We start from the raw sequence: 26,255 nt of genomic DNA, 5'->3' as shown, positions 1-26,255 counted from the left end.
GCACTGCTGTACCACCCCGGTAGCCTGTCATTGACCAGGACCCTGTTGCATTAGACGTTGGTCAAAAAGAACAACACTAAAGGCCGTTCTTTACGGGCATTTCTTCAGGGACACAGGATATGCCAGGAGGGCTGGACCAGTAGGTCCACCTAGCTCGGTAGCCAGTCTCAGACAGTGGCTAGCCCCAGATGCCTCGGGGTTAGGCGAGAGCTGGATAATGGACAATTATGAATAGCTTGGCTGCTACAGAAGTTTATTCCTCATGGGCAGCAGATAGCAGGGGCTGAGAGCCTGTCTCACAGAACTGGGCAGGTTTTCACTCCCCATCACAAACAGCTGAGTTCTTCAGAGCCAGTTCCCATAAAGGAAACCCAGACACAAAGCTCTGGGCCCAACAGCCCGAGTGAGAGGCGCAGCTGGTTTCTGCTGCTCTCGGCTCTATCCCCCAATTTGATTCCCCAGCAGGATGGTTGATTTTGCAAGTGCTTTTCAGTCATGTGACGAGCAACAGAATAGCCGACCGACTTCTCCTGGAGGGGGCGGGGGGAGATGGTTCAGGCCAAGCGTCCGATGAATGAGGACTTTGTGCTTCCCTGCTGTAGCAGGGGGTTACCCCGTCAACAATGTGAGTGCTCAGCAACCCGGGTCTCTTCTCACCTCCCACCAGCCCCTGGCACCTGACCCTGGCTGGCAGCTCTTTTGTATGTTGCCCTTGCCCGAGCAGACAGCAAGGACCAAACACAGCAGTGCAGCCAATAACTCCAGCTCGGAGTCACTCGACGTGTTTAAGGCGCCTTGCTCCATGCGAGGGGAGGCTGTTTCTATTACAAGTTATTGGCGGCGACAGACACAAGGGTGAGCAAACTTTGGGACGGCAAGACAAGATCTCACTGCTTGCGAATACTGGCAGAGCTGCGAGCCAGATTCTCCAGCTTGTGCTCTGGGGAGCCCAGGCTGTGCTGGGTGCAAGGCACATGCCGGCACGGAACCCACTTTACCTTGAGGTCCGTGTTGAGGATCCAGAGGAAGGTGCACACTTTGGGATTGTTGGCACATTTCAGTACAATGAAGCCTCCTGGTCCGTTCTCGCCCCTGGGAAAAGGAACAGCACAGCGTGAGGCTCTGCAGACTCCATGTCACATACATGTATGCTGCTGGGCAGATACACACGCATGCAGCCCGGATCCTGAATGCGCCCATGCAGCACAAAGCCAGCGGTACATTCAAATGATCCGTTACTGCACTTGGGTGCACCGAGAGGCAGGAGGTCAGAGCTGGAGCAGTCCTTGGGCAAACCTAACCGGGAAACAAACCGGGCAGGAGCTCGCTAGCTCTGCTGCCAGAGAAAACGCTGCATCTTCAGCTGCCACGTGGAGATTCCCGCTCATCCCACACCTTCAGCTTTTATTTCCCACGGGAAGAGTTAAGCGAGGTCCAGTGGCCTGTGTGAAGGGACTTGGGGGGGGCCTAGTAGGCATTTCCACATCACAACATGCCCGGCTACCTCCACTGGCACCAGCAGAGAGACAGACATGGATGGGCCGAGAAGACTCCTCTCTATACCTGCTGGGGGCACCTTCAGACTCCGGGGCAGTGGTTCTCAACCTATTTATCATTGTGGGCCACATATGCAGGTCTCCACTGTATGGTAGTGAGGATGTCACATGGGCCACAGCTGCAGGTTGAGAACCACTGCTCCAGAGACTGCTGGTGGGGCCCGTCTCATCAGCTCTACCTTTGCTGGATATTGAAAGGCAAACCCATTTTGAACGCAGGTGCTGGTGAAAAGAGAGCTGTGGAGAATGAAACCCTTTATGGTCAGGGCAGGTACTGCATGGGCAGCTTCCTCGTCACCCCTCTTGGTCTGCTTAGCAGGGGCAGATACTGACGGATCCCTACTGATACATGCCGGATTTGTGACTAAGAGGCGAAAGGCCCCATCCAGCCAGTATGTTGAAAAGGAGACACATGTTACCACATCCCTGCTTTGCGACACTCGGTATATTTCTGCTGGATATGGCCTTAAAAAGATTCTCAAGGCCTGAAAAGCCCCAGCACCTAAATAGACTGAGGCAGTTACTGAGCCTGTGAGTTAAATGTCAATTACTTTAATCAGATTACCCCGAAAAACAAAGTCAGCAAGAGAAGCAGCTGAGCTGGTCACTAGCCACCTGAGGCACAGAGACTGACTGTAACAAAGAGGCCTTGTTGGAAGAGATTCAGACCCTGATTAATGCATCACAAGGCAGCCGGTCACTGTAGTTTGGAGTAGAGAAATGCCAGAGACCTTGGTGAGTGCTTTAAGAGAGGCTCCGTATTGAAAGGCACTCTGTTTACACCTCCCGCTCCGTCTCTCTGTGCCCTAGGCCTTTATTAAAACTAAGGCCAGGCATGAGAGAACAAAAGGGCACACACAACAAACGACACACGATGAGTTCAGCTGCTTATTCCCCCTTTGAAGTTGCAACTGTCCCAGTGTGAGAGCTAATTCCACAGTGATGGGATGTGGAGTTGGTCAGGGTTTTAGATCTGTTGTCCCCCCTACCCTGCCCCCACTGCCTCAACCCAAACTGCTGCTGACCTCCTAAGCAACATGCTGATTCCCTACCAATTGTTCTTTAAACAAAGGAAGAGGAACACAGGAAGTAGAATACAGTTCTGCAGACAGATGGGCTGCCAGAGTTTTTGTAAAGTGGCAGTTTCCTTTAAACAGCGACAAGAAATGCCCTCCCACCTTTTTTTAAACTCAAGTGTCTGTTTGCACTGAACATATAATATTATACAGCAGCGTGTGCTATAAGAAAAATCAGACATTTCCCCATGCCAAAATCAAAATTCGTACCTGACGTATTTGGACAGTGGAGGCTTCAAACTGTGAGTGGTTGACATCCCTGAGGAAATATAGCGGTCTCGTCTTCTTTCAATGCGACGCACATTTACGAAGTCCCTACGTAAATAAAGGGGAAAGCAACTGCTCTGGGGTCTGCATGGGAGCTTTAGGACTGCACAGACACGGAAGGTCCAACATTCAATCTAAGTCGTATGGAAAAGGTGTGGCAAAAATACCTTAACATGGAGACACTATGTACATTTATGGTTATTAACGGGACAGACCAGGTATTCAGTGACTCGCACAGAGGCTTGGAGCCAAGACTCCTGGTTCTCATCCTGGTTTGGCTATCGATTTTGGCATATCACCCAATGACCTTGGGCAAGTCATTACACTACATACTACACTATGTTACCCATCCATAGGGCAGGTAGAAATGCCCTCTTGAACCCATGGTATGTTTCATGAGTAAGACGATGGCTGGCCTGGAGCTCCCTCACAAAAAATCTCCTTGACGTGTTCTAGGTGCTTGTTGGACTAGGCTCCGGAGCGGAGTAAACTCACCTGGGTGACACTACACCACCTGCAGCCCCTGCTGCAACATCGTACGAGACAATGGTGTTATCTTCAACCCGCTGTAGGATCTGAATGAAAGACAGACAGAATAAGAGATGTTTCCTCTCAGCTGCCTATGGATCTGTGCATGCCAACAGTAGAAATAAGGAGCCTCCGTCAAAATTGCCCATGGATCCAAAACAAGTGAAGAGCCTTTAGTGGCAGATGTGACAAATACAGGTGTTGGAGAGTCCAGCATTAGCATGACCACATTCACCTTCTGGTGTTGAGAATGGTCTGCTCTGCCCTTCTGTATAGCAAGCAGGCATTTCCTTCGCATCCTGGACACAGCAACTGCCTAGGGTGAGTAAGCTCCTCCAAGCCAGGGCAGCGAGAATGACCTTGGCTCTGTGCCTCGGCCTGTTCCCCAGGGCTTTCGGACAGACAGGCTTTTGGTGCACCTAGCTACTTCAGAATGTTCAGACTGCCTGGATGAGCAATGCATCGGTATTTCAAATGCAGCCAAGCCTCCAGCTCCTGCAGGGCCAGGCACGGCATGCAGTAGGTTCTGTGCTGCGAAGTTCCAACTCCAAAGGGTTATTAAAATGCCATCGTCACAAAGCACTTACCTGGCAAGCTGCCACTGTTTTATTCCACAGGATCATCCTCTCAGGTTGGAGAATCACCTCCTGGTAGACTGTTTCAGCAGAACACTGCATGAAGGCCTGAGAAATGGACTAGACAGTTCAGTTTGCCCCAGCTGCCTTCCCTGGGATGTGTATTCAACAGCACAAGATAAAGATCACTAGGGACAACCAACGGAGTGAAACAAGTGCTCATGAGAAGTGACAGCAGAAGAACTGGCTGCAGCCAGACATTGCAGACAGGAATTTGTACCTCCATCCTGAACAGAACAATGCCGGCTATTCCACCCCTGGGCTACTCTGGCGTCTACTGCTTATACTGAAGCGGGCAGCTGTTTCAGGAGGTTCATGGAAGGCTACTAAGAGCATCAGCAAAAATGAAACACTCACATTCATCTGCTGTCTTGTGTGGGTCTTTAGAGGCAGAGGGATAATGCAGTAACATGGGGTCACCCAGATCTCCGTTCATTAGAGTTTTTCCATGGGCAGTTCTTGCAAGTGTGGCAACATACTTACTGACACAAAGAAAAGTCACCACGGCAATAGGTCTTCACTAAGAGATTGTTTATAGCCAAACCACTACAGTGAGTCACTTCCTCACAACATCTGTTAATGCCAGATTGCATCTGAAGTGGGATCAACTCTGATCTTGGTGGACGGGCAGTTACTATCTTATTGTAGTCCTGGAAGCTGTGGTTGGAACAGGATTCTTTCGTCACCTGGTCCAGCTTTCTGCCATTGGACCCAGTGTATTTGTGGGGGGTTAGATCAATCTAGTTTTAGGTGGCAAGCCTGGGTGTTATCCAGGCTGTAGAACAGAGCTCAGTGTAAGAATGCAACAGAGTTGTATTACTGAAAGTCCCACCAACAAGTAGAATGGGCTTTACAATGCCACATGCGTTGCAGTTTGACCTGTATTGCTGGAGCCACAGAAGAGCATGAATGACTAGCTGTGCTGGGCATTAAGCAGAGTTACTGCATGTGGATTATGCCCCTACAACAAAGCTGCAATTTACCAAGCAAGGAGGCAGAGGCCATAGGTCCTTACCTTTAAAATAAAGGTCTTGCCGTGGAAAGGAATTTCAATGGTGTAAACAACATCGCCAAACTCCTGTGCAAGAGAGAGTCAAGTCACGCTTCACATGCACAATCCTTTACACGCCTGTAGCACCTTTCACCCCAGGATCTCCAAGCACATTTTAGACTTGTGTCACAAGCCAGGCTGCACAACGGGCAGTCCCACTGCCATCGCTAGAGTCAGCCCTGAAATGCAACCCCCTCCATGGCGGGACCTTTTAAAAGTACAGCTCAAGACTCTGCAGCAAGTTTAGGACTGGAAGTGAAGACTGTCACCAGCTGAATTTTAAACACACTTCCAAAAATCCACATGTATAGATGGCTGCAGACAGAATGCAACACGCTGTGGTATCAGCATGACGAGACACAGAAATGGGAGGAATCAGTAGCTGGATGCGTAGCAAAGGGGAGGAGTCTATTGCATGTGACAGCTCCCTTAATGCTGGGCATGGTGGTTTTCAAGATGGCACCACTCACTCCCTTATTTTACCAACAAATGCCTTTGATCTTTTCCCATTCAGTCAACTGCAGTTCCACACCATAACTGCAATTAAAGGCTAATCACACTCCTCCGCCCGCCTGTGGCTAAGGTGGTGAGGGGAAAGACTGATGGGTTCCCTCTCCTGTCAAACAGGAAGGTAATTGAACGTCTAATTAAATAAGAGGCGATTTACATTTAACTAAACTGGAATAAGATTCCTAATTCAATCATGTCATTGTAACGCTTGTTAATTTTTCATGGCGTAACCAGGTTCTGAAAGCCCCGCCATTCTGCAGTCTGTGCTAACCCTTCCATGCTTTCTGCAGGCAAAGAGGGGAAATACTTACATTGTTTTTTTCGAATTTCCAGTTTTCCTCCTGGGCTAGGATTTGATCCACAACCTCCATTGCTTCTTTGCCTTGCTGGACATATTCCTTCTCCTAGGAGAAAATGCAATCTATTTACTGCTCCCTTTACTAATGATCCTGAGCGTGCAAATGAGTGATTTTGCCTCCTTGTGGCTGGGCAACAGAGGAAGGGACTTTCCACTACTGTGCCTGCTACAGATATCCTCCTTTCACTCCGGTGGCAGAGGCAAGCGTGTTGCACCTGGCAGGCCAGAATTCTAGCCCTAAGTGTTTCACTGACACACTAGTTGTGTCTCTCCACAGTTGTGATACCTTTCCTCCTGAGAGAGTCCCCCACCATTTTTGCCGGATGAAATGGTACAAGCCACAATGAGATCACTTCTCCTCCCACTGAGCTGCAGCCACCTCTGGGGTGAAACAGCAACTGCTTAGCTACAACGCTGTTTTGGAAAGGACGTGAAGAATCCAGTGTCCAAGAGCAACTCTGATGGGACGTTAGGGAGGGAGAAGGCTGTTACCCACGCTGGAATTTGACAGGATAGTGGAGTCAACACCCCCTTTCTCCTTCAGCACAGCTAACCAGTATGAACAAAGGAAACTGGAGGGAACAGGAAGGAGACGAGCTGCTGTCAGGCAGCTTTAAAAGCCTACTACAGGAGCGGGGTGAAGGGGAAAGTAACTGATGCTGCACATGAGATGAATGATTCCCAGTGACGAGGGGTGACTGGATACTGAGTCAGAGCTGTTTTTCCCAGAGCACATGAGCATCATCGCTTAGCTAAGGGAATGATTTGCCCATGTTTCTTGGCAGCAAATAAGATATTTCGTGACCTTCAGTTCTGAGAGGAGAAGAAGAAAGGGGACAGGATCTTTAACCCCTCGATTTATTCAGCAACCTGATGGGTGCGTGCTGGAGTAATTAGCTAATTACAGACCCTCATGTCAACATGCATTGGGCAGCCATCAGAACCAGACATTGAGAGATGCTCAGAACCAACAGGGGCAAAAGTGGGTCTCTAAAAGGCAAGATCACTGCTCCTCCATTTACCTGGGCTGTTAACGCTTTCCTCCCCACATCATCTTCATCAGACTCATTATCCGATCCTAAAGAAAGGTTCAGAGTTGTGAGGACGCTAGAGATCCTGCAGAGTTGTGAGGAAGCTATGGTATGATTTTATGAAGGGGAGGACCCTCATCGGGTCAGCCCTCCCTCCCTTTCCACTTCACTCTCCAGATGCACAGATTCATGCAGGATAGTCGGTGTGTTCTCTTATAGGAACAGAGACAATGGTTACAATGGGAAATGCTCCAATCCCCCAGCCCCAGTGCCGTCCCCTCTGAAAATGTACCAAAGCCACCAGCTTAACACCCTTTTCTGCAGCAAGCTGTGCAGTTCACACTAGCTCTTTGGGTGTCCAGGGTAAGGCCTTTGCTCTTCCCAGAGCAACCTCAGACTGTGCATTTCAAACCCCGTGTCCTGAGGCCTGGAGCTTTGGTTTAAACACAGCTGAGAATGGATTTTGATAGCACAGGAAAGTCAGGCATCAAATGCGAAGTAGGTGGATGCTTTTCCATCTCCTGACAATCTCCTTCTGACCCCACAGCTGGGCACAAAAGCATAACCTTCCCCCGACGCTGGAAGCAAAGGGGAGTTCGTGGCACTGTGCTGTAACACTGCTCTAAAGGTCGGTCTAATTAGGGAAAGCTCAGCAAGGAACTTTGAGAGGCAATAACAGGGAAAAGGAAACCCAGGGGATCCTGCAAGCGGAACAAGCTGAGAAAGCAACTCAACCCACATACAAAGGTCATTGCATGCCAAGAAGAGGCAAAAACATTCGTCACCTGCAAAGGACTCCGGAGGGGAATAGAACTGCCCGTCAGAAAGGGCTCCGGAATAGAGCAGAGGGCCCCAGGAGGTTGCAGCTTGCGCGGCCAAGTACCCTAGGGAACCAAGAGACACAAATTGTAAACATATACAGAAGCCAGAGTTTACTCCTAACATTCATCCATGTCCCTCCTCCTGCAGGTTAAGCTACCCAGTTATCGAATGCTTGGAACACAGCTCTGTACTGGGAGCCGGGCTGTCTCTGGGACACGCAGCCCAGCCTAGAAGGAGCTTTCACAGTCCCTGCTCCCTCACTTTTCATTTCAGACACAGCACTTTATCTGCATGGAGATCAGTGAACTCTTTTCCCTGTCAAATCCAAAGGTGATTAAGCGCCTAATTAAATAAGAGCTTTCCCTCGAAGCAATCCAGAACACGCTCTTAATCCAATAGAGGCATTAAACACTTGCTCATTTTTCATCTTAAAACCGCCTCACAAGACCCAAACATCCTCTGTTTTTTCCCCAGCCCATCGATACGTTTGTGATCAAGTCTCACTCGACAAATTTCAGAGTAGCAGCCGTGTTAGTCTGTATACGCAAAAAAGAAAAGGAGTACTTGTGGCACCTTAGAGACTAACAAATTTATTTGAGCATAAGCTTTCGTGAGCTACAGCTCACTTCATCGGATGCATTCGATTTTCCACCGAATGCATCCGATGAAGTGAGCTGTAGCTCACGAAAGCTTATGCTCAAATAAATTTGTTAGTCTCTAAGGTGCCACAAGTACTCCTTTTCTTTTTCACTCGACAAATTCTTCCTGGTTTAGACGCCATTCCCCCCCCCACACACACACACTCTTTGAGAGTGAGAGGAGAAGCTCCTTTTGCCACCACAGCACGAGAACTGGAGAGCTACAGGTCAGAGTGGGACCTTGGGATAAGCACATGGGCCTGATTTTCAGTCAGGGTCGGCACCCTCCACTCCCACTCACGTCCATGGGACCTGTAGGTGCTCAGCACCTTGGAAAAACTCCTAGCGTTTGAGGCCAGAAGGGCCCATTAGATCATCCAATATAGCCCAGGTTGGAGAATTTCAGCTAGTCTCCCCTGTGTTGATCCCAACAACAAGGGTTTGGCTAAAGCATCTCTTCCAGAAGGGCACACGGTCCCAACTCTTCTCTTGGGAGACTGCGCCAGCAGCTAATCACCCACACTGTTAAACAGTGAGGTCTTATTTCTAATTTGAATTGGCCCGACTTTAAACTTCCAGCCACTGTTTCTCGTTCTACCTGTCTTCTTTACAGTAAGGGTCCTTTTAGTAGCTGGTATTGTCTCCCTTGACCATAATCAAGTCAGACGAGGCAATTGATCTCCACAACCTGCCTGGAGATCACTTCTAATCCTGGTTCCCACACACCACCTGGTGACAAGCTGCTGCCAAAGCCCTGGCCAGTTTGTTTGTTCCAGCCGTGAAAAGGGAAAGTGACTTACATCGTTCCTCTTCTGCCTCCTGAGATAAGACTTTAAAATCCAGGAACCAAGTTTCTAGCCAGGCGATAACGAAAGAGACGATGGGAAGCAAGTACCCAAAAGCCCCCTTGGCTAGCAGCTGGGGGAGAAAAAGAAAACCACAGGGAGTTTACACAAGATGGGAAGTCGCACCATGAGACAAAACACGATCTCCCATTAGAGCCCTTGAGAGCAACTGACCTCCGAGAGGATGACCTTCACGATGAGGAAGGCACTGGACACCAGTGTAGTGAACTGGAAAAGGGAAGATGGTTACACACATCTACATGCCAGCTTCAGTTTAGAGAGAGAAAAAGTCCAAAACATCAACAACAGGAAATGGATTCCTTACCGCGATGACCCACCAGTGGCGCAGTTTTAAGAGTGCATAGCCCAGAAGTAACACAAAAAACCGGAAAAAAGCCAAGACCTTTAAAAAACAAAAAAGGCACAGATAAGGAGAGAGTAATTACTATTTCCGTTACACTCACGCCGCACTGATCATGCAGGGTGCCGCACAGAGTGAGACACAGTAAGATCTTCAAGGCACGGAATAGCTAAATAGTCAAGACAAGAGGTGGGAGAGGAATGGCCCAAGGGCCCTCATCAGGTCATTGGCAGAGCTAGGCACAGAAATCAGGGCTTCTGAATTCCCGTCCAGTGTCCTATCCATTAAGCCACCTTGCCTCTATCTTAGAGAGAAATGTCTTTCCCTTTGGCTGTTTAGCATACTTACAAATATATCAAAGAATGAGGTTTTAAACCGGTACTCAATGATTTCGATTTCCAAGTTCTTCCGAATGCCATTGTTGGTCTGAGGGTTAGAGAGAACAGAAACAGAGAGAGATGTTGAGTGCAGAGATAAACTAAAGAGGATAAAAATCAGACAGTTCTGTTTAAACATTAGTTGGCTCAAGTTAGGTATCAGGGTTGTCTGCTGAATGCATAAGTTGACTCATCAGCAAATGTTTAGCCATGAATGTATGCAACGCTTCACTTCACTTCCATTTCACTGTCTGTTTCACACCCAAGTAACACAGAGCAGGAGCAGCATGTAGATGCTTTAAGAAAGTGCTTGGGTACTAGATGGTATTGGAAAAACACCCACTGATTTAAAAAAAAAAAAAAAAAAATCTCAGACACCGAAAACCAGCTTCCTTAAGAAAACTGCTTGTGTGTCTTTTTTCCCCACTTGATTCCTGATGCTAACCAAGGACCCCTTGCAATCCCACACTCACGGGATAAGCAGCCACTTTGACCTGTAGGATTTCAAACAAACATTTTCTTTTCGGATCCAGTTATTGGAAGTGTGCTCTGAATGGGATTAAAAAAAAAACAACTGATTTTCTTAAAGGACCATTGACTAAGAAAGAACTCGGAAGGTTGTGTGATTGATGTTGCTTCCACAGGGTGTTGTCTACATAAATATTCCTTTTCTTTTACAAGTTATTCCATACAAGATCTCTTCAAGACTACTTCAGATCTGTTCTCAGATGATACCTATTAACAGGCATTCCAACGCTAATAGAGAAGTACACGAAGGTTATGTCTACACTACGAAATTAGGTCGATTTTATAGAAGTCGATTTTTAGAAATCTATTTTATACAGTCAATTGTGTATCTCCCCACTAAGCGCATTAAGTCGGCGGAGTTTGTCCTCAATACCATGGCTAGCATCAACTTACAGAGTGGTGCACTGTGGATAGCTATCCCACAGTTCCCGCTGCCCATTGGAATTCTGGGTTAAGCTCCCAATGCCTGATGGGGCAAAAACATTGTCGCGGGTGGTTTTGGGTACATGTCATCAGTCGCCCCTCCCTTCATGAAAGCAACGGCTGACAATCGTTTCACGTCTTTTTTCCTGGGTTACCCGTGCAGACGCCATACCATGACGAGCATGGAGCCTGCTCAGCTCACTGCTGCTGTTGTGAGCATTGTAAACACCTCGCGCATTATCCTGGAGAATGTGCAGAACCGGGCTAAGAGACGTCAGCACGAGGACGATTGTGATGAGGACACGGACACAGATGTTCCTGAAAGCACGGGCTGTGGCAATTGGGACATCATGGCGACAGTGGGGCTGGTTGATACAGTGGAACACCAATTCTGGGCCCGGCAAACAAGCACAGACTGGTGGGACTGCACAGTGTTGCGGGTACGGGATGATTCATAGTGACTGCGAAACTTTCACATGCATAAGGCCACTTTCCTTGAACTTTGTGAGTTGCTTTCCCCTGCCCTGAAGCTCAGGAATACCGAAATGAGAGCTGCCCTGACAGTTGAGAAGCGAGTGGCAATAGCCCTGTGGAAGCTTGCAACGCCTGACTGCTACCGGTCAGTCGGGAATCAGTTCGGAGTGGGCAAGTCTACTGTGGGGACTGCTGTGATCCAAGCAGCCAATGCAATCACTGACGTTCTGCTATCAAGGGTAGTGACTCTGGGAAATGTGCAGGTCACTGGATGGCTTTGCTGCAATGGGGTACCCTAACTGGGGTGGGGCGATAGATGGAATGCATATCCCCATCTTGGCACCGGACCACCTTGCCAACCAGTACGTAAACTGCAAGGGGTACTTCTCAATGGTACTGCAAGCACTGGTGGGTCACAAGGGACGTTTCACCAACATCAACGTGGGATGGCCAGGAAAGGTGCATGACGCTCGCATCTTTAGGAACTCTGGGGTCTTTGAACAGTTGCAAGAAGGGACTTACTTCCCAGACTAGAAAATTACCTTTGGGGATGTTGAAATGCCAGTAGTTATCCTTGGGGATCCAGCCTACCCCTTGCTCCTATGGTTCATGAAGCCGTACACAGGCAGCCTGGACAGTAGTAAGGAGCAGTTCAACTATAGGCTAAGCAAGTGCAGAATGGTGGTAGAATGTGCCTTTGGATGTTTAAAAGCTCGCTGGCACTGTTTGCTGACTAGGTTAGACATCAGTGCAACCAACATTCCCATTGTTATTGCTGCTTTCTGTGTGCTCCATAATATCTGAGAGAGTAAGGGGGAGATATTTATGGCAGGGTGGAAGGTTGAGGCAAATCGCTTGGTGGCTGATTTTGAGCAGTCAGACACCAGGGCGATTAGAAGAGCACAGCTAGGTGTGCTGCGCATCAGAGAGGCTTTGAAAACCAGTTTCATGACTGGCCAAGCTACTGTGCGACAGTTGTGTGTGTTTCTCCTTGCTGCAAACCTGCCCCCTTTGTTGATTTTAATTCCCTGTAAGCCAATCACCCTCCCCCCTTCGATCACAGTTGGCAAAGGAAATAAAGTAACTATTGTTTTGAAACCATGCATTCTTTCTTTATTAATTAAAAAAAAAAAAAAAGAGATAACTGACAAGGTAGCCCAGGTGGGGTGGGGTGTGGGAGGAGGTAAGGACAAGGCCACATTGCTTATTGTAGCCACAATACAAATCAAAACTGTTTAAATAACAGCCGGCTGTTGCTTGGGCCATCCTCTGGAGTGGAGTGGCTGGATGCCCGGAGCCTCCCCACCGTGTTCTTGGGCGTCTGGGTGAGGAGGATATGGAACTTGGGGAGGAGGGCAGGAGGTTATACAATGGATGCAGCGGGGGTCTGTGCTCTTGTTGGCTTTCCTGAAGCTCCAACAGATGCTTCATCATGTCCGTTTGCTCTCACATTAGCCTCAGCATCGCCTCCTGCCTCTGCTCTTCACGCTCACTTAATGCTTTCCTGGCCTCTGCCACTGAATGCCTCCATGCATTAAGCTGTCCTATCAGTGCGGGAGGACTGCATGAGCTCTGAAAACATGTCATCACACGTGCATTTTTTTTTGCCTTCTAATCTGTGATAACCTCAGGGACAGAGAGGATATGGGGAGCATAGAAACATTTGCACCTGGGGGGAGATACAAAGGGAGAGTAAAATTTAAGATGATACATTTCTGAGAACAAAAGGGAGACTCTTTTCCAGTGAATCAAGTGATTCACAGCAAACAGCACACGTGCTTTAGGTAGAAGGTCGCATTTTGCCTTTTATATTGAGCGCCTGCTGGTATGGTGACACATCACAAATGACTGGGCAACAGAATTCGGTTTCCAGGCAGCCATGGTAAGCCTTTTGTTACGCGGGTTTGGCTTCTTACACCTTCATAACATGTGGGAATGGTTTCAAACTGCAGTGCCATCCTTTCCCATAGCAAGCAATGCTGGTTCGGTTTCACATTTAAAAGGAAGGGCTGCAATTTTTGGGTGGATGTGAAGCACACACCTCCCCACACCCCACCATGTGGCTATTCTCTGGGATGATCCCTTCACCCCTCCCCCCGCAGCGTGGGTATTCTCCGGGACGATCCCTTTTAGCCAAGCGCAAACAACCCAGCATGAACAGGGTCCTTTGACTGTTCCCTTACGAAAATTCCCCCATTTCAGCCAGGTGACCATGAATGATATCACTCTCCTGAGGCTAACACAGAAAGATATAGACCGAATGTTGCTTGAATGAGACCAAAACCCAGGACCATTCACTGACATGCTTTGTGCTGCAATGATTCTAGACTACTTGCTACTGACTTGGCGTGGTAAAGTGTCCTACCATGGAGGACGAAATAAGGCAGCCCTCCCCAGAAACCTTCTGCAAAGGCTTTCAGAGTACCTCCAGGAGAGCTTCATGAAGATTGGAGGGAGGGACAGCTTAGTGGTTTGAGCATTGGCCTGCTAAACCCAGGCTTGTGAGTTCAATCCTTGAGGGGGCCATTTAGGGATCTGGGGCAAAAATTGGGGATTGGTCCTGCTTTGAGCAGGGGGTTGGACTAGATGACCTCCTGAGGTCCCTTCCAAACCTGATATTCTATGATTCTGGCTCCATCCCCAGGACATGTTAACAGACTTTTCCAGTAGCTGTACTGTCCGTGAATGCATCCCAATTCTTCAGGGCAAATCAAACATTAAAACACTATTGCTTTTAAACCCTGTACTGTAGTTACAAATGTGCACTCACCAGAGCTGCCTTCTCTGGCTTCAGGGTTGGGGATCCCGCCTCGGGAGGGTGTTGGCTCCATAGTGATGAAAAGGTCCTGGCTGCCGGGGAGAACGGATTCACCACTTGCCTGCTGCGCATTCTCCTCCTCCTCCTCATCCACAAAATCCTCCTCCCTGTTGCGCGAGTCTTCCCCCTTGCAGGAGTCCATGGACAGTGGCGGGGTAGCGGTAGGTCCCCTAGAATGCCATGCAGCTGATCATAGAAGCAGCATGTATGGGGCTCTGATCCTCAGCGACCGTTTTCCTCCTTGGTCTTTTGGTAGGCTTGCCTGATCTCCTTAACTTTCACGCAGCACTGCTGTGTGTCCCTGTTGTAGCCTCTCTTCACCACGCCCTGTGCGATTTTGGCATATATATTAGCATTTCTTCTTTTTGATCAGAGTTCGGCCTGCACAGATTCTTCTCCCTATAGAGCAATCAGATCCAATGTCTCCCTTTTGGTCCATGCTGGAGCTCGTTTGCAATTCGGGGGGGGACTGCATGGTCACCTGTGCTGCTGAGCTCGCCACGCTGACCAAACAGGAAATGAAATTCAAAAGTTCCCGGTGCATCAGAGTTCAAAGTGCTGTTCAGAGTGGTCACACCGGAACACTCTGGGATAGCTCCCAGAGGCCAATACCGTTGAATTGCATTTGCACTACCCCAAATTTGACACAGCAAGGTGGATTTTAGCGCTACTCCCCTCACCGGGAAGGAGTACAGAAGTCGATTTTAAGAGCCCTTTAGGTCGACGGAACGGGGTTGGTTGTGTAGACGCATTCATTTTAAAATCAACCTAACATGGCTAAATTTGACCTAACCCATAGCGTAGACCAGGGCTAATGAAGGAAGACGTTAGCACTGATCAGTCAACTCCCAGGTAAAAGTGCTGTGGCTTGAGGCAGAGGGGGAAAAAAGAAAACCCATTCATTCTGTACAGGAATGCTATTAAGGAGCTAGCATCTATTGTGTCAAAATAACTCTGCTTCAGAGCATAGTTAAGGGCCTGCCAGGGGGATTTTTGTACCATGAATCCTATTTTTGGAATCCTATTTTTGGAACTGTGGCTTATGAGGGACTGGACGATTCAGGTAATTGGAACCAGCCTTTCACCTTCAGGCTATTGGGTGGAATACAGCCCAGCTGGACTGGAAGTCGTTACAATCTGACAGCTGTTTCATGGTCTATGAGAAACCAGTTGGTGGGTCTTTGCCCATAGCAGACAGACATTAGCATCATAAAAGCCGCTGCTGGAGAGGCCAAGGACTGACTAGGCAGCCATCAAAAAGCGCTCCCTATAGATCAGGGCTGGGGCACATGGGAGGAGAGCAGTGGTTCTGCATTGCTGCTGTATCTGTTCTGTGGTGAGAGGAGTTCTGTCTCCTGGGCTGGCAATCCAGCAGGTTTCACAGAGCTACAGCTTAAAAATTCATATCAAGATTGAATTTGACAAGAGATCTTAGAATCATAGAATATCATAGAATATCAGGGTTGGAAGGGACCTCAGGAGATCATCTAGTCCAACCCCCATCTCACCAATGTGGGAAGGGATGAGGGCTTTGGGCTAAATTTCTTGGGGGAAAAAATAGCAGGTTTCAGAGTAGCAGCCGTGTTAGTCTATATTTGCAAAAAGAAAAGGACTACAGCTTATGCTCAAATAAATTTGTTAGTCTCTAAAGTGCCACAAGTTCTCCTTTTCTTTTTTTGGAAAAAAATGAAAGTTTAAACAAACATCGCTGCCCTGAACAAACAAAAATGACTATTTGAGGAGTTCCTTTCACTCAGAAACGGATGTGCTTAGACAATTCAAGTGTGCAGGTGACTGGTGCACTTAATGAGAACTGAATGAGTTGCCAATATTGCAACAAGCGAGCGAGAACCATTTGAGTGTTTTAGATGCATGAGTCACTGCACAAACCTGGTAATTTTCACAGCAGTGCAAGTGAGCCATCTTAACAGATTCAAACGTACAGCTCCTGGGCTCAAGGCCCATAGGTTACCATTTAGTCTCAGTTAAGGGCAACTCACAAGCTAACATAGCTGGGAGCAAAACTGGATCCTGAAAAATAATTTGGTAGCTTGGACACTAGCTTTATTTTCATGAGTCACGTTGCAAATCAAAATTCAAGAGACCCCTCCATCCTCTCCTACCTGCCCTGAAGGAGGGCAATCCCACAGGGTCAAGGGAATTCACAAGAGGACAGGTCCCACAAGGGGTTTCTATAGTAACCCACTGGCCCTAGTGGAACACTGGCTGTTAACTTCCTTGCTCCTGTGGTTCCTAGACAGACCCTCAGTACTACTCACATCATTTCTGGGGGGTGGTGTGAACTGAACTGCAGACTGAGATAAACTGTTAAGTGCAGACTCTGAACGAGGTAAACAGGACATGAAGATAATAGCTGATATGTCCTCAGGGATCCAGTCATAATAAATACGGCCAGACCGGTGAGGGCTGCACATAGAATTGGAGATGCATCTCTGATCATCTCCTTTTTGCTCCTACCATAACAGGATTAACAGCAGCACTTGCAGCTTCAAAGCCCAGTTGCAAATGTGTAAGCAAGAAGTCTCTCCCTGCAAAATGTTACATCACCATCACTCGGCAGCAGGCAGGGAACATCACACCACAAGACACAGGCAGTGGCTAGCAAAAAGTTCATCAGTTCCCCTTTACTAAGGGGGACACAGTGGAGGAGGCTGGTCAGAACAGACCCGACGCTCAGACTGAGCAATGCAGCTATCCGCTGGATCTCAAAACAGGCTCATTTCCAGCTGGGATGGTAGCACCATGCTGTTGATATGCTGCTTTTCTGACCACTTATTAATATCACAAGCAAGGTCACTGTGACATTCTGTACCTTGGGGGAGCGCCCTGTAACCTCCATGTTCCTCATTTATATACAATTGTGATCTTGCATATAAAGCAGGCCGTGTGAGGTATCAGGGGAAAGGTTATGATCTGCTGAAATACATATATGGATAGAAAAATGACTCATTGATGTCTATGAACTTATGAGAATTGTGTTGTACGGTTGTCACTAAAACACGCTGTAAGTTGGGGAAATCAGCCAGATATTAGCTCCCCAGAGGCAACAGCAAGGAAAGTAACCAACACCCCAGCAGGGTGTCAAACAACCCATCAACAGCCATTGTCCAGCAAGGGAGCTGCAATTCAATGACTCACCTGCATGAGGCCACACCAGGGGAATTGCTCAACCATGCCTGGAGACTCAGCAATGCCCCCCAGACATGCCTGGACTTGTGTGTTCCCCAAGCACATGGGATTGAGGGTATAAAACAGAACAGAGCAGGCCCTTGCTTTGCCTTTCTTCTGCCGCCCCCCCCCCATCATGCAAGCAACAAGGACACTGAGAAGACTGGCCCAGATTTCAAGGGTGAAATTTGTGTACTATGAACTGCAATATCCAGTGGGGTGAGAAAAAACTGCTTAATCTAGATGTTGCCCAATCTAACAGGGTTAAGAGTTTAGACTGGGTGCTTATGTTTTATTTTCTTTTGGTAACTGACTCTGACTTTTTGCCTATCACTTAATATCACTTAAAAAAGTCTATTTTTTGTAGTCAATACATTTGTTGTACTGTTTATCTTTACCAGTGAGTTTGTATGAAGTGTGTGGCAAATCTGCTCAGGTTTTGCGAAGGCTGGTGTATATCCACTTTCCATTGATGAAGTGGTGAACCAATCTGGGGTGAAGGGTGGCGGGGGTGTTTGGCTCGTGCCTTTCCCTGTGCGATTCGTGAGTGGCTCTGGGAGCATTCTTTCAATCTAGCTGGGTGTTGGGTCTCCACATGCGGTTATGCTGAGTGATCACAGCACCTGGAGGGGTTTACTGCTGGTCACTAGCAAGGTGCTGAGAGACAGGGGGCACAGAAGTCCCACAGTCCCAGCCTGCACCACGGGGATCCTGTCACAGTCACCATGTGCCCAATGCCAAGCCCAGGGAAAGGATGAGGATCTCTGTTTGTAACAGCTTTATGGGCCAGATCCTCAACTGGTGTGAAGTGGTGCAGTGCCCTGGAAATCGGCTGAGGACCTGGCCCTAGGATTTCAGAATGGGGCTGTTAAAATGGGTGGACGACATCCCAAAATCAACAGGAGAGATTCATGCACTGCTCCCCAACTAGAAAGGGCCCAGGACTCACATTCAGCTCAATTATCCACAGCAGAGATACAAACAGCAGGTCGAAGGTGACAAAGAGGCAGAAAGTCCTCCTGACATCCGAGATGGCTTTCCTCTTCTCCGGGGAGAAGTAATAGCGCGGGGAGAAGGCCTGGCTCTGTGAGAGGGAGGTGCTCATGGACGCAATGGCTGGGAGGCTCCGCTCCAGGTCATGCTGCAAGTCTCTGGGCTTGCTCATTCTCGGCCGAAACAACTACATCCGCCAGCGATCGGGGTAGCATCTGTGAGCTCATCACCATATCACCTGCAGGGAAGATGGAAGGGACCTTTAGACACTTAAAGGGATGCTTGGTTTGCTTTACTAACTGAGCCAATTCTTATTGACTGCCTTGCAGCCCCAAAGGATCCCAAGCTAGGAGACTGACCCCTCCAATATATTCATTCCACGGAGATGAGGAAGGGCACAAATGGGAGCCAGCTGCCTCCTTCATCTTTGAAAATCATCCCCACCCCCAATTCAACAGAATTAACTCCCCCTGCTATAAGCAACTCCTGGTAGGAGAGGCCAATGTTTTCTCTTTGGTTTACAAGAGCTCTTGCGTCAGCAGCAGGAAGCGTTTGGTTATTTTTCCTGCCCCATTTCCCACTTGTCTTCCGAGCTTGTCAACATGAACAGGAACCTCTCGTCTCCCACAGCTTTCTGCCACACCCCACATTCACACTCGTTTCAGGGGAGTGAGGATGTGCCACAAAAGGGTCTGGTTGAAAGAGTCCTGGTGGTCACTAAGCGCAATTTCACTCCAAACTAAATCTGTCCATGCTCTCCTGCTTCAGAGCACACTTTGTCAGCACAGAAAGCTGGCCTGCTTGCTTCTTTGACCGCAGAATCTTAGCCTTTGCTACTGATGTTATTGGGATGGCATGGCCTTGGGGAAAGGGGCACATGAGATGTTTTTGCAGAGGCAGAGATATGGGCAAAGGGTCCTTTAAAATAGGATCCCAGGAATAATACCAAGCCACCCAGCTGAGGTGGAACAAGTCAGTCTAGTGGGGATGGATGATCCCCAAGGTCTAAACGTTCCACACGACTCTTGGATATTGTTACTTTGTGCCATTAGCTGCCCATCCCATTGACAGAAGCACGGCCCGTGTTTAAGTCACATAGCTGAGCCGCTCCCTGTGCACCTGAATCAGAGCTGCTGACTACACGGACCCTTTTTTCAAAACCCCGTTAGAACTGCAGAGTGAGGTGGATTTTATTCTGCCCACTGTATCGACAGCCCTGACAGCCAAGCTCTGATGCAGCATCTTTATTGCTGCACGTAGACTAAAGGAGGCAGAGAGAACAGCTGTATTTTCACACCCAGAGAAAGTTGGCAGTGCTGGGCATTTAGAATAGACCAGTAAACTGAGCAAGATTGATCAGGAAGGCATTAGGCGGCGCTACAACACCTGGTTTAAATGCACTTGTGACCTGTTGCACTTGAACAAGTTTTTCCTTGACTGTAGTCAAACAGGAAAATGCCATGCTGCAATCATGTAAAGTACTGTGTTTAACCCTGGCAGGTACCATGATACTGCTATCTAAAAAACAGTGAGGTGTTGTCATTCATGAATGCTCGATATGACTGGTCAGCGAGATAGTTACTGTAGTACTACAGGTTTCAGAGTAGCGGCCGTGTTAGTCTGTATTCGCAAAAAGAAAAGGAGTACTTGTGGCACCGTAGAGACTAACAAATTTATTAGAGCATAAGCTTTTGTGATGAAGTGAGCTGTAGCTCATGAAAGCTTATGCTCTAATAAATTTGTTAGTCTCTAAGGTGCCACAAGTACTCCTTTTCTTTTTGTAGTACTACAGTGGGTTTTTAAATTTCCTGTGTGACTGTAATGATCCAGCTTGATAGGGAGCTGTGGGAAGAGCAAACAGAAAGCAATGCAATAGATCTAGATAAGAACGTCCCAGTGTGCAGGCACAAGACAAAGCTGTTTGAAGCTGTTAGCTTCAAAGAGCCTGTCTCCAAGGAAGCTACATGTCTGGTTTTGCCCAAGCTAGGAGCCTGGAGAGCAAGAGAAAAGAGTTTTAAAGTCCTTTTTAGGGAGAGTCACTTGTCAACAGCTATGTATGGAGACAGGCTGCGAGAGAGAGTACACAGAGGGAGTCTGAAGCAGCTGGGCCCTCCAGTATCCAGGGAATAGCCAGCCTCGGGGTAGACTTAGACAAGATGTTTTCTCTCAATGCTTTTGTTCTAAATTACTTTTTGCCAGGAGAAGGCTTTCTGGTCCCTGCATTAACCACAGTCATTGCTCACAGAGGGAAAAGACTGCAGGGCCCAAGCCTTAGGTCATTATGTCAGTGTCCATGCTACAGCCTTGCTCCCGCTGATAAGTTAGTACCCTGCTGCACCGATAGAATAACTCCACTTCCACGAGATACGCAAGGCTTCTGTCGGTGTAGTTATGGCAACGCCATGTCCCTGTAGACACTGTGAGTTACTTATATCAGCTGTTGGCTGTCATTCTTGTCAATTTCATGGCTCCCAATCGGAGCCTGGCTCCCCGCTCCCAGCCGGGCTACGCCCACCCAGCTCCCCGCTTCTCACTGGGAGCCCGGCTGCAGGATGGGCAGCCAGGCTCCTGGCAGTGAGGAGGTGGGGAGCTGGGGGGGGGGGGGGAGAAGCTGGGCTCCTGGCAGTGGGGAGCTTTTAGGGTAGACATGCCCTAAGTGTGATATTTTGAGGCCATCACAGTTAGTACCATGGGCCTGAAATCCAGAGCCTGGTCAGAATGGGAGAATCATGTGATACCACCCTGAGCCAGGTGATGGCTCAAGGCCTGAGAGCGGGTGCACTTGATGAGGCCAGGACAGTTCAGAGGTGCAGTTTTCCCAGTAACTGTGACAGGTACCTATGATAAAAGATGTTCCTTAACATGGTTCGAATGTGTTTTTTCCTGTCCATATATGCAAGAAGCCACCGTGTTCTAACACTGATGTGCTCCACCACGTTCCCCAGCTGTGTGGATCATTGTAGGATAGAAAGGACCAGAGAAGGAATAAACACGGAGCCCTACAAGTCATTTTTACAGTCACTTTCTGACAATAGCAGCACTTTAGAAGAGAGATGTCACTTAGTATAAACACTGCTACGAGCGGGGGGGGGGGGGGTCTCCAACTGAAAAAAGTTAAGACATCTGTGAGTGCTAAATAATATATTGACACGTACACAGTGCCCCATTCTCTACGGTCGAGTGTCATTGTGTTCTCAGCTTGAACAACACTTTGCACTTACAGTCCTCTGCAACTTCCAAGTATTTTACAATCATCTATCAATTCTTCACAGCCGCCATCCCCCAGCCAGATACATAAACAGTGGTCCCCCCCCCCCTTTTTTTTTTTTTTTTTTTTTTTTTACAGCTGGGGATATGGGGTGGGAAGTAACTTACCCAAGAAAACACGCAAACAGGACTAAGAGTTCAGAAATTCTTGGTGCCCACACCATGCTCTGTCTAAAATAGCACACCGCCTTCCTGGATAAAACCAAAATATACCTCTTTACTTAGTGGATTTTTTTTTTTTTGGAAGACTTGATCTGCTGCGAGACCAACATGCTGATTAAGAACATATGAGAGAAAACTAGCAATAGTCCACTTGCCCTTCGATATGCAAAGAGCAAGTTGAATTTTGCATTAAACCCAATTAGAAACAGATCTGAGGGAAAGAGGACTTTTCATTTCCAAGCAATTCTAAAAGATATGAATTCCAAAGCACAGGGACAAGCACAGGTTAAGGTACTGTAGAATTCTGATAAGCAAGTGGTCTTAGAATCTTATTATAAGATCTGATGTGATGCATTTCTCCCAACACAGGCCTCTTCCATTAGACAGGGACAGAGTTTGGAGAGGGAACAGTAGCATGCCAGGGGGTGTTTGTTTGTTACACAAGCTCTCTTCTGTGTGAAAGATTAATTATTGAGCACCCTAGTGCTCTATTACATATTTATATATTCTCTGAAGTCTCTTTTTGTAGCAGGATGTCTGCTCAATGCGGGAGAGAGAGACACTTGGTTTTATGGTGCTGCTCAAGGGGTGATGCTCGAATTCCAAACATGACAGGGTTTGAGAAAGAGCAGCAAGGAGAACAGAAACAGCATTCGCTGTCTTGAGAAATTCCGTGGGTGACGATAAGATTCAGAAAAGGCACCAGGAAGCTAGAATGTCCTATGGACACTCTTCTGATTCAAAAAGCAGCTGTAACATTAACAACATCTTTAAGAAGGAGAGTTGCGGTTTTTTTCTTACTCCTCAAGAGTCTGTGTTTCAAGCACGGGCCATACACTGGGATAATTCACTAACCAACTTTGTCCTCTCTGATGAGGAAGTGTTTCTAATGATTTGAGCAGGAATTTGGGAGACAGGAGGCCCCTGCATCAAACAAAGTACTTGTCTTAATTTTCAAGGCCTTTAATGACCTATCCCATCATCTTTCATTCACTGATCGAGATATTGACGCCTACCTCCTATTGGCCAACAGCAGCCTCTATAGCCCACTTGTTAGATTTTCAAACAAGTGCCTTCTTGCTTTCCCCAATGCTGCCCCTCACTTTTAGCATCCACAAAGCTACTTCCCTATCCTCCTGCAAATCCCTCCATAAACGCTCCTTTGCTGCGATGCCTATAAAAAAATTTGACAACCGTTGGGTCACTGAGGAGCTGAGATCACCGCCTGTCCTTCCAATCAGTATTGTCTTATTGTCTCCTTGTGCTCCCGCTTCTGTCTGCATCCACCTGTTGTTTCTCATCTCATACTTAAATTGTAAGCTCCTTGGGACAAAGACCGTCTCTTTCTTCTGTGTTTGAACAGTGCTTAGCAGAACAGGGTTCCGGTCCACGACTAGGGCTCCTCGGTGCTACTGCATACAGATAATAAAAACCCAGCTTTGCCACTGACTGTGTGGCCCTGGGTGAGTCACTTAGGGAAGCTGAGCTAGAGTTTAATCTGTACAAGGGGCACAATACCTACCTCACATAGCTGTGTTGCAAGAATTACTTGGGGTTTGTATGGTACTATTAAGTGCCAAGTATCATCTAGAGATGCCAAGAACTCAAATATAGTAGTTACATTTTCCAGAGTAGCAGCTGTGTTAGTCTGTTGTAAGTGAAAGGGGACATGCCTCACCCTAGCCAGTAGCAGACCAATATCCGCATCACAAAGACACCTCAGGATTCAGTGAGATTGGCAGTGGCTGTTTATCTGTTTGAGAGGTCCAAGCCTGGAAAAAGCAGATGGCGCTGCAGGTCAGGGTTGAGAGACACTGGCAAAGTGGCTTGCATAGCATCTGTCCACACTATTCTGGGATCTCGCCAGCCCTGCTCTTTAGTCAGCAGCGAGTGGGCCCAAGAATCTGAACTTGTCAACAGACTTTTTAAGTATTAGATAAACGTGAAGAGAACACCAAATGCAAATAACACACTGCCTTTCACACAGATCTGTCCTATGAGGCCTGACGTGCTAACACACACAGATGTTATTACCCAAAAGAGACACCCTGTGTCAAAACACTGCAAGGATTTGCATTCAAGTGTGGTTATGTCACATCCTATGCACTGCACATAGGGCCTACCATGTCAACATCCACTTGGACTGCCTTGTTCTGCTGATTTAAGTAATAAATTTCCCATTAGCACAGGTTTGCATGTTAATTACATGTCTTGCAGTAAGAAGACTCAGTCTAGTAAGAGTTTCTCTTTGCCTCTCACTCCCTAGACTTCCTATTACTGATGTGTGTTCTCAGCTCATAAAATGGCTTTAACAACTAATTCTCAAGTCACCTCCTTTGATAGTTGCAGATTTTACACCAAATACTGTATCAGAAGACCAACTGCCTCAAGAGACTATTAGACTTGAATCCTTTCAAAGGGATGAACTACAGAGGATTTACTAGAAGTTAAAAAAGTCCTGGATTCCCTAGAGAATAGACATGTTTTCAAATGTAACCACCACTGTACACTCCCTAATAAAGGGGAGAAATCCACATTGCAGATTTCTCTGTTTCTTTGCCAGAGTGACATAACATCTACAGCTCAGATCTCTCTCTCTCTCTCTCTCTCTCTCTCTCAGGATCGCAGAGAGGTAATTTTGTTAACACACAGCAATTACATTTTTGATCATAGCAATAATTAGCACTTACACACCACTTTACAAATGTTAATTAATGTTCAACACCCCAGAAGGCAGGTACAGATTATCTAATGAATACACTTTCCCCTGGTGCTGGAATCTTATAAAGTTTGGTTTCAGAGTAGCAGCCATGTTAGTCTGTATTCGCAAAAAGAAAAGGAGTACTTGTGGCACCTTAGAGACTAACAAATTTATTTGACATAAGCTTTCGTAGCTCAAGAAAGCTTATGCTCAAATAAATTTGTTAGTTTCTAAGGTGCCACAAGTACTCCTTTTCTTTTTATAAAATTTGGGGCGTGATTTTGAAAGCAAACTTTTGCAGCTTCTCTTTAAAGTCTTTCAGGACAAATTAGCATATGTACCAATGTTTCTGAAGGTTACTGCCTGGGTCATATTATGTATTTGTTTCTGGTAGCTCCCACAAAGTACTAGGCCCTGTCCCAAAGAGTTAACATTGTAAAGTGAGGGAACAAAGACAAGGATGGAGGGAGCAGAAAAGTAAATAGTAAGGTTGTAATCTGGTTCTTGACTCCATTCTGATAATGCAAAGTTTTACTTTTAACACAAGCTTGGGGGTGGGGGGGGCTTATCTATAGAAACAGCCTCTCAAAATCCTCTACAAACTCTGCTATTAACTGCTGGATTGTTACTTGAAGAGGTGGGCTTGTGAACGAGCGGAAGAAAGGTGCTCCAACGCCAGGGGGGAAACAGTTGCTGAGATGTTTGTAGAAGTGCTAGACAGAAGAAATCCTTCTCCCTACCTCCCCATAGCCTTTGCAAAGAGCATCCCTGTTAGAAGGTTTTCCTCCTTCCCCCCCCTGCTGTTGGTGATGGCTTATCTTAAGTGATCACTCTCCTTACAGTGTGTATGATAAACCCATTGTTTCATGTTCTCTGTGTGTGTGTGTATATAAATCTCTCCTCTGTTTTTTCCACCAAATGCATCCGATGAAGTGAGCTGTAGCTCACGAAAGCTTATGCTCTAATAAATTTGTTAGTCTCTAAGATGCCACAAGTACTCCTTTTCTTTTTGCGAATACAGACTAACACGGCTGCTACTCTGAAACCTGTTAGAAGTGTGAGCAGGATCAGTGCTGGGCATAAGTATATTGATGCCCCACACAATGTTATTTTGGTGCCCTCTCCCCATCACCTCTGCTTCCCTTAGGAATCCAAGCACATCTTTTCCATGGGGCACCTCCAATCCTTGCTCAAAAGGTGCTCTCCCACAGCATAGCTGATTGCCCACTGCAAAGACAGCTTCTTTCCATAGCAGAATCTTTCCTATGTAGCAGTGCCCTAGGCAGGTGCCATCCGGTCTATGCCTAAATCGTCCCCCACAGATGGCATCCTGACCTCAGAATTTCGCTCTGCAAGCAGGAGGAGGAAGGGCTGTGAAGGGGAAGCAGTGATCCTACTTCATGCCACAATGCTGCTGAAGGGCCAGTGCCCTATTATCAGCCCCTCAGACCCCTTGATCCTGGTTCATCTCATGAAAGCCCTGCCTGGGAGAGACAAACAGGCAAGACGGCCACATACCAGCAGTGCAGGTTGGAGGGGTGAGTCTGTACTGTGTTTAATCCTGGGTGGTTTTCTGTACCCCACACGAGTGCCCTTTCCCTGAAGGGCAGATGCCCACAAACTGCTGCTACCCCCCACCCCCCGA

The 26,255-nt window shown here is 47.5% G+C and overlaps 1 protein-coding gene across 6 annotated transcripts in view; it reads right to left on the bottom strand.

Moving 5' to 3' along the window:
• STARD3 (StAR related lipid transfer domain containing 3) overlaps window positions 1–26,255 on the bottom strand; it is a 37,795-nt gene that overhangs the window by 2,621 nt on the left and 8,919 nt on the right. For 2 of the 6 annotated variants that reach the window (XM_038385674.2, XM_043503550.1), the window contains 13 exons: window positions 18,437–18,718; window positions 10,027–10,104; window positions 9,643–9,720; window positions 9,492–9,545; window positions 9,273–9,390; window positions 7,798–7,896; window positions 7,004–7,059; window positions 5,935–6,027; window positions 5,078–5,140; window positions 4,015–4,110; window positions 3,395–3,474; window positions 2,843–2,947; window positions 999–1,092 (listed from right to left, as the gene is read on the bottom strand). In XM_038385674.2, the coding sequence (XP_038241602.1) occupies window positions 999–1,092; window positions 2,843–2,947; window positions 3,395–3,474; window positions 4,015–4,110; window positions 5,078–5,140; window positions 5,935–6,027; window positions 7,004–7,059; window positions 7,798–7,896; window positions 9,273–9,390; window positions 9,492–9,545; window positions 9,643–9,720; window positions 10,027–10,104; window positions 18,437–18,652 (1,230 nt within the window). In that variant the 5' untranslated portion in view covers window positions 18,653–18,718. Of the gene's footprint in view, window positions 1–998; window positions 1,093–2,842; window positions 2,948–3,394; window positions 3,475–4,014; window positions 4,123–5,077; window positions 5,141–5,934; window positions 6,028–7,003; window positions 7,060–7,797; window positions 7,897–9,272; window positions 9,391–9,491; window positions 9,546–9,642; window positions 9,721–10,026; window positions 10,105–18,436; window positions 18,719–26,255 lie in introns of all 6 variants that reach the window. The other 4 variants (XM_038385678.2, XM_043503552.1, XM_043503549.1 and 1 more) reach the window with 3 other exon arrangements.

Source organism: Dermochelys coriacea, chromosome 27 (assembly GCF_009764565.3).
Source record: "Dermochelys coriacea isolate rDerCor1 chromosome 27, rDerCor1.pri.v4, whole genome shotgun sequence".
NCBI lineage: Eukaryota > Metazoa > Chordata > Testudines > Dermochelyidae > Dermochelys > Dermochelys coriacea.
Note: the sequence above shows the minus strand (reverse complement) of the source record. Positions and strands in the feature narration are given on the sequence as shown.